Genomic DNA, 8,643 nt, shown 5'->3' on the forward strand with positions numbered 1-8,643 from the left:
GGTCAATTGATAACTTAACCCTACAAGTCATGGATATGAGATATCACGTTGACATATAGGTATATATTAGAGAATATGTATTGAATTGACCCATAATGAGATCTTTCATAGATCCATTATATGAGTATCATAAGCATTCTCATAATTACTATTGGTATGAATAGTCCTTAGACCTGAAATCATTATGGTTTCCTATATAAGGAGTTATATACTTCGGTATCAGTAAACGTCACATGTAACAAGGTGAACTATAAAGTCGATCACTGGGTATGTAATAAATTATGCGGAGAGATATAAGTGATGTAGATGAGATCTATCTCTTCCATATAACAGAAGTAATATATATGGGCCTCTTGATTAAGTAGGATACAAGAAAGCATGGTCATGTTTAAATTAGTCAATATAAGATATTGAGCTTATTTGATTGAGTGTGTCTACTTAGGGATCAAGAAATACAAAGATTGATAAGAGGATTATATGGTTTATACCTCATTGATCAATCTAGATATTAAGGACAGAAGGACTGAGTTATGCAAGATAATAGACATAGAAAGGTTAGGTCGGCTCTTGACATGCTTGTCACTTGGGTAGCAATAATGCATTGCTAGATGTCATTCATTGCTTATGTATCTAAAATGATTTTGTTGGTACCCCGTGGTAGTTTTGATATGATCAACCAAGTTATGTTAGGTCATGTTAGTGTTTAACCTTTGTGTCTAAGTGTACAGAAGCTTAGGAACACAAGAAGTCGAGCGGAAGTCGCAGCTAGGAAGAATGATGTTACGGGAAGAGAGCTGACGGGCTCGGTGCATCCGAGGGACGAGGTGTTGTGGAAGAGTACATCGGTGGACGAGAAGGACGTGTGTGACGTTCAAGGGACGAGAAGCCGGAGTAGAAGCCTGCTCGAGGAGAAGGCTGAAAGTTAGGTTCAGGTGAGCCCTATTTCGGTTGGTCGAAATCACCCAGACGATCGGAGCAGCGGATGAGCTAAAATGGAGCTATGGAGTTGTTGGAGGCGTCTTCAACAGGAGTTGAAGCCGCCTCCGTGACCTTCAGGAAGAAGGTGCCTTCAGTTGGGCTGAAGGCGCCTTCAACCAGCCTGGAAGGTGCCTTCTAACTGGTAGATTTTGTCGTTGGCAGTGGATAAATTTTTATCCACTGCGCCTCGCTGGAGGCACCTTCCACCTCTGTGAAAGGCGCCTTCTAGCCACGGATAAGATTTTCCAAGGGCTATAAAAAAATCCCTGAACCTAGGAAATAGGAAATAACTATCGTATTCATTTCCTAATTACTTTCTGAGCTTCCAATGAGTGTAAGAGACTTATCCATCTTCAAAGAAGGAGATTTTTAGTACGTTTACTTGCCTTGGATTAACAATCTCCCCAGTTGTAACCAAGTTTTTCTTAACAACCAGTTCACCTCCCCTCCCTCCGACCTACCTTGGACCAACAAATTTTAGATACATTATTAACATTACGAGAGCTTATTGGGTCACACACAAAGAACATGTTGATTTGAAGACGGGTCTATTTTAATTTGACTAAAATATGATAGACCCTAAGGCTAAAGGATTAAGTCTAATATGAATTAGACTCATTGAGTTAGACTCAAATGAATTCAATCATTAGCTTATTAGATTCGACTCAGATTCATTGGATTAGACTCAATCACTTAAGAAAGTTAATGTCCATTAATAGGGATAATGGATCATTAATCAAAGGAAGACCAAAAGTCAAAAACCTTTGATATTTTTGGATGACTACAGAACAATTTTTTTGATTCATTTTCGTGAATGATACTTGGGCTTCTTGTTTGTCTTCGCCTTCTTCTTCCTCCTTGGTTGAGACTTACTTTGTTGGTTACTAGCATAACCTTAGGTGGTTCTTCTTCTCCAACTTTGTGAATTCGTGAGACGGACGGAATGTGTTCGTGTGGATACCGAAAGAGGCGCGAATATTTGATCGTGATAAGATCCACCAAGGATAAAATTACTGTTGGAAGTTTGTATTTACGTAACAAAAATAGAATTCTCAATTCAACTAGTATATGATTTTTTTTGCATGAATCTTCTAGAAAAAATCTTATTATTTATTTCACTGTGCATGTATTATTTTTGCGCTCAAGATCCTAACAGTTTCCTCTATAAAGCGAGTAGCGTGTGCAAGTGCTAGTGTGCAAGGTTTTTCTATAAGCATTCTAAGTATAACTTCTTTCCGTCTTCTTCTCATGTAATTTTCTTATAAATTTCCTTCTATACTATCCTTTCATGTGTGTACTTTTTCTTAGAAATTTGGATGTACAATTTTTTTATGGCGGCGTAAAACTTTTTCTTGGTCACAGTAAGGCTCTATTTTCTTCTTGAATCTAGCCTTTTGGATCTTCCTCGGTCTTTTATCCAAGTACCGATGTTGTGAATGATAACTGTATAAGGAAAAATAATATTCAGAACTACGACCTGTGCTAAGTAAAATAGGTTATCAGCCAAAAACCTAAAAATCACCGAGGCTACAATTCAACTGTTAGTTCATTTACAGATAATGTTCATTGGAAGAAACTAAACACTAGAAAAAGAACTATGCATCCTTGATAAACGACTTAGACGAAATATGAACTTTCAGAAAAATCACAAGATTTTTTAAACAGAAAAATTCATCAATTTAATTTACTTAACATTCCCACTGAGAAATAGGGCTAACCAAAAAAAAAATAAAAAAGAATACCATCTATATAGATTAATCAGACGAAGTCCTGAATTATCAAAAAAAAAAAAAAACACATTGTGGACTATTTGATACCTACAATAAAAATTCACTATGAAAATTTCACCTTCTGTTACAAGAGTATAATAAAACAAATAAAATGGCCATTAATTCAAATCAATAGTGAGAGCAAATCCAATAAATATGTCATTCTCCAATCTAGACAAATCAACTCAGACACGATTCAACTACAAATCAGCCGCCACTATCTCAACAAGGAAACCGGAATCAAGAAAGTGGCGAATACTGCACCACATGTCGCGGACACCACTATTGCTAATAATAGAATGGGTGGGTCAGGCACGGGTTTTTCCAAACACAACAACAACAAGCAATGGACGAGCACAATTGAATGTTCAAGAGCCAGCACAAACTGGAACTAACACAAAACTTTCCATCAAAAAAACAGTAGACGAGTCAGAAGCTAAGCATCGGCCTCAGTAGCCTCTTCACCTCTTTCTAGAGCTGTTGCGAACCAGTTAGAAGCAGATGCTTGGATCTCAGATTCCATTTGCAATTCTAAAGATATGGGAGTAACTGCGATCTGAACCATGCGGGGAAAGTGAAATGTTAGCTACTAGAAGCATTAAATTGTATGGAGTGATGTGGAAGGCAGCAAGACTCACATATCCGTTCTCCAGGGCTCTAAAATCGTAATCTTCGTCCTTGGCTTCTTGCTCCTTATCAACAAACTGCAAACAAAAGAAAATTGACTCTGTGCTCTATGAAAGCAACATGATCATAATCTTAGAACCCAAAAATAAAGCTTCGCCACTTCTTTCTGCAGGGCATACTCTTAAGGAAAAAGTTCAGCACAAAATTTTTATGATCAGCTATTATGATGTACTTACATTATAACTTAACGAAACAACATTACCTCTAGCCGGAAGTACTTCTTCACCACTTCTTTCTGCTCAGTTTTTCCAGTAGTTGCAACTGATTCTACTTCTACAAGTTTCCTTTGAGTACCAATGCGACGTGCCGCTCCCTGGAAAGTACCAATCCATCATAAATCATGAAAATCCCCGTCCAATAGTGCAAAAAGATGAAGGAGATATACTGACAGCAGCAGAGGCATCTCGGCCGAGCTGCGCAAGCTGGATACCAAGACTTTGATGCATAGACATGAACTGCCCAGGTTGCCTATTTGCTGAGACGCCTTGCCAGCTTGGAGCGTATTTCCAGAGGCTCTGCCTGGTTAGTTTAAAGCCCTGTCGTACATGAAAAAAATAGAACCTTGAGGAAGTACAAGGAAGCTAAAAATTGCAAAGAACAAGATAAATGTGTATATGTCCTCATTGAGTAACAATTCAAGCACACACTAAGTACTATTGGATGGTGCACTTTCCACTTGCCTCTTTAATTTAGGCTATTTCAATCAAAATTAGTACACAATCAACTCACTACTGAAATAGCATACAAATGAAAAGCTTTTCACTCCTTGGTCAGGGAGATTTATAGACTGAAATACTAGGAAGGAAACAAGTATCAAGTAGCAAAAGGTAATAAAATGAAAATCAAAGAGACCAAGACCACAACTAACACTCAGAGAATGTGCATTTTGAGAAAAGGTGCTCTTGCAGCACATAGAAATGGAACATAAAAGAGTTCCTAGTTCCTTGTATGGTTTAAATTGACTGTGATCGTGATGAATGAACCACAGCATTAAATCATCTTCTAATCTCGTCTGATACAGATCAGACATCATATTCTGCTTACGCATCTCAAGAGCCACCATCAGTAAAGATGTAGCATGCCTGGGAATCTCCAGGAGAGGCTCTCGGCAATGATTTCAGCAGCGACAGCTCCAGCAAACTTCTAGGTAGGTTTTTCTTCCTCCTCTCCTCCTACAAGCTAGGGTTCCACTGCAAACAGCTTTGTCAGTTTGCAATGACCAGGTTTCTCCTCTCTCTCCCTACCCCTTTTTTTCTTCTTCCCTCAACTTTTTCTCCTGATCAGTGCTGACAAGCACCACCTTGATATGGTGAGCAGCACCATCAGCGCATCTAACTCCAACTGAGAATCAAAATCCCAACACAGAACAAGACTTCAAACCTTAGATTGAAGTACCATTTTGGATAACTGAAAATATACTCCATTAACTAAAAACAAAGGCGAATTCCTAGTTCCTTGCCTGGTATGCTCAGATAGTGATTATTTATGATGAGCAATCTTCCATTTTTGATAAATAAACTATAATCCATTAGCATGTACAGGATGCACGTGCTAGCACACAAGGAACAGTCACTTAGCATGGCAAAAGCAAGTTAGTGGATATCAAGAGTTAACTAATCCTCGTAGGTTGAATGGCCTTGTAAAATCTTCAAGCGTCCAATTTCCTTCATATAAATCCTACTCAACTACATGTAAGTATCGTTGCTGACAAACAAGAACTATAATTTGAACATTCATCCAGATAGCCATTCCTTTAAGCATCACTTTACTTCTCAAACATCTTCCAACCAAATTAAGAGGTCCTAACAAAAAGAAAATTCAAGGTTGTCAATTAATATTTGATAAAGAAGCCTAAGTGTGTACCGTGACAAACTATAAACAATCTTGTGACAAATTGTGTATTTAGATAAAGATAAATTTTGCAATTCAATAGAACAGCCAAGTCAATGTTTATCAGATGTAAATCTTATGTTATAACACTTCGATCGATCCATGATTAGCATGGATGCAACAAGAAAATTCAGCTCTTTGCTGACAACTCAATGCTTGCTAAATTTAAAGATCAGCACAAATCCAAATAAGGGTCATGCATTTGCAATTGCTTTCAACACTATCCATGTGTGTTGACTATGAGAGATCCATGTTGCTGTACAATATTAAAGATTATGAATCAATAGCACTTTGCATTTGAAAAAATTTAACTTTTAAAGATGAACTACAAAGCCACTTCTCTTATAGATGTCCAGCAAAGATCTTAAATTGTTCACAAAGTATTGACCAACAATTAAAAAAAAAATAATTGAAGTTACTGTGCTTAATTACAATAAAAACTGTCCAGCAAAGATTTTGAAATGCCCACAAAGTATTGGTCAACTATAAAAAAGCATTTGGAGTTAGTGCACTTAATTACAATGGAAACTGTGAAAGCAGATGGATACCAAGACTATTAATGCAAACTAAAATCAATGAATTTTATTGAAAAGAAAAGTGGTACAGACTGAGATGTACTACATGTAAGTGTTTTCTTCATTCGATCATTCAATTTTCTCCTTTTTCAGAAAAGGTAAGTACTTAAAACACATGAAGGCCAAATATACTAAAGAAGAAGATATGCTTACATGTATTTAGCATCAAGTTTGAGTTATACACCTACAAAAAAAGACAGAACAGAACAATAGTAATGAGAGGCTTAATCTATCTGGAAGAAACCTTGTTGGCAGATGGACTAGTGGGTATTTCTATGTTAAGCAGACAACTTTTTGGGAAAATGCCTTTATTAATGTCCCTCAGGGCTGCATTGATCAGTGGCAAACAAGCATCAGCAGCATCCTTGAAATCAGTTTCTTTACTCTCATCCTTCTTCCTAATAAGAAACATAAACTCCAACAGGTAAATTTCAACGACAATTGAAGCAAGGGCATTTAAATGAAAAGTGAAAATTTTACCAATCTAAGGAAAATACAAGAGAAGGCACTCCACTTAACAGAGCCTCTCTAGCGCTGGCAACAGCGCCTGAATAAAAGCTGCATAAAATCTACAAGTTAACTATGTATTTGAAAGTAAATTCAAATGATTTTATGCTAGAGACTAGAAAAAAAAAGAATTTGAGTTTAAAACACAAGAAACATCTATGAATGAGAAATTACTCACCAATGATAACCACAATTTGATCCCTTGTTAATTCCACTAATAACCTAATAAATGAACTATGTGATAATACAATTTCAAAATATAACAACAATAAAAACGAAAGAATGTATCTCTACTGCACAAAGCTTGAGCCTCTAATTTACCAGTGCAGGCTTCGACCATGAGTATAGTGCACCAGATAAAGCTAAAGAGACGCAATCAGCAGGAGTACCTGTCCATGTAAGTTAACTTCCTTTATTATTGTTCAATAATCATTTTCTTGTTGGTTTTCTTTAAGGCAAATTTCCGACATTAGAAAGATACAAATTATTAAATGATATTTTCCCACACAACTGCTCATCTAACGGACACCACCACCAACAACAACAAAACTATCAGTCTAATTAAGTTTAATCATGCTTTGCAACAATAAATTATACAAACTGTAGTAATGGAAGAAATTTTTTGTTTAAAAAAACCATGATTGAATATTAGATACCTGTAATCTCAAAGGCTGAGGCACCTTTAATCTCGGCAGATGCTGCTGCAACTGTTTGATAAAGGGTAATTGCATGACTGGATAGAGACTTGTCCCTTCAATAAAACAGAACTATTAAAATGCGAATGAGCAATGCAGCTATTGTATCTTCGGCGTCTTAATATTATTATTTTGGTTAATCAACAAATCTATATATAGATATATATTTCTAAAATGAACAGGTAGTCGAATAAACCAAACTCAAAAAAGGAACAAGACAATTCAGAAAGAATAATTTCGCTACCAAAATGGCAAGGTACTGCCTGCCCAACCGAAAAGAGAAAACAAACAAAGCCTCAGGACCAAATCAATAACGAACAAAAAATCTCTATGGAGGATCAAAGAACAGATTACGCGGATATACACTTTTCCATGAAACTACTGAAACAATTGGGAATCAGGAAAAGAACCCACAGTGCAAAGCTAAAGTCGGAAATCACACAGGCGAGACACAAAAGAAACAGGCACGTCGTCAATCAAAACAAATTATCAATCTTTAGAGAAAAACTCAATACAAGCTCCAATCGACAACCAAGCTGTATCCAATAAATGGATTGTCAAATCTGCAATTTAGCAGGGGAAAAGAGAGAGAGAGAGAGAGGAAAACTCACGAATCGGGAGCACAGACGTGGACCGCGCACTGCCCCTCGCTCACTAGGGCTTCCACGAGAAATGTGATGCCAGGGGAGCCGATCCCGTCAGCATTGGTCACGAGAACGATGGGCTTCTTCAACCCATCGTCAACGGCCGCCTCCTCGGCTTGGGACGCGTCGGCAGAGGAGGCGATTTGGGGATCCTCCTCCGCCGCAGGCTTGGAATCAGCGTCGCCTCCTCCAGCAGCCCTTCTTCCGATGAGGACGCTCTGGAGGTTGGCTACAAGGTTTGGGGGCAAATGGTTACTCTTTGCGGAATCCGGATCCGTCATTGGAGCTCCCCCCAAAGCGATCAGCCGTGCGATAGCAAGGTCGACGGCGACGACGAAGAAGAAGAAGAAGAAGAGAGATTCTGAAGGGAAGGGGGAGAGGAGAGCGCGGATAGGGATTGGTTTGGGCCGTAGAACCGAGTCAAGCTTTGGTGGCGAAGAAACAGAAAAAGGAGGACGTGACGATAGCGAAACGGATTTTAGAAGAAAAAAAACAAGGAAGGGGGAAACGGTCAAAGTTACCACTCGATTTATTAAGCAAACTGTTACAACAATTTTATTTTAAAAAATATATGGGAAAAAATATAAATATGCCTTTTTTTTATTATCCATATGGTAAAAGGCGATTCGTTCGACCCAACGCCCGCGTCAATTCGTCCCTAGGCCAACACGGAGGAGATAAATCATGGGTGACAATACGGAGGAGGTAAATCATGGATGACTACTAACTATTAGTGTAAATGGTCAAGACATGAGGAAGGTTATGTTTGATTTTCTTTTTTTATTATTCATGTATTATATGTTGATAAAAAATTTATTCTATTAGGGAATGTTTGATATGATGGATTTAGAAATGGGGAAATAAAATAATAATAAAAAATAATGTTTAGATTATGAAT

General features: G+C 37.6%; 1 protein-coding gene across 1 annotated transcript; it reads right to left on the bottom strand.

Moving 5' to 3' along the window:
- Positions 1-2,843: 2,843 nt before the first annotated feature.
- On the bottom strand, positions 2,844-8,196 carry LOC122041716 (5'-nucleotidase SurE-like). The gene is made up of 10 exons (XM_042601495.1): positions 7,713-8,196; positions 7,063-7,157; positions 6,728-6,795; positions 6,585-6,628; positions 6,380-6,457; positions 6,144-6,297; positions 3,824-3,970; positions 3,637-3,747; positions 3,386-3,451; positions 2,844-3,303 (listed from the first exon to the last, which is right to left on the bottom strand). The coding sequence occupies exons 1-10, from the start codon at positions 8,024-8,026 to the stop codon at positions 3,184-3,186; spliced, it is 1,197 nt and encodes a 398-aa protein (XP_042457429.1). The 5' UTR covers positions 8,027-8,196; the 3' UTR covers positions 2,844-3,183.
- Positions 8,197-8,643: the final 447 nt, after the last annotated feature.

The sequence above is a fragment of the Zingiber officinale genome, chromosome 2A (genome assembly GCF_018446385.1).
Source record: "Zingiber officinale cultivar Zhangliang chromosome 2A, Zo_v1.1, whole genome shotgun sequence".
Lineage (NCBI taxonomy): Eukaryota > Viridiplantae > Streptophyta > Magnoliopsida > Zingiberales > Zingiberaceae > Zingiber > Zingiber officinale.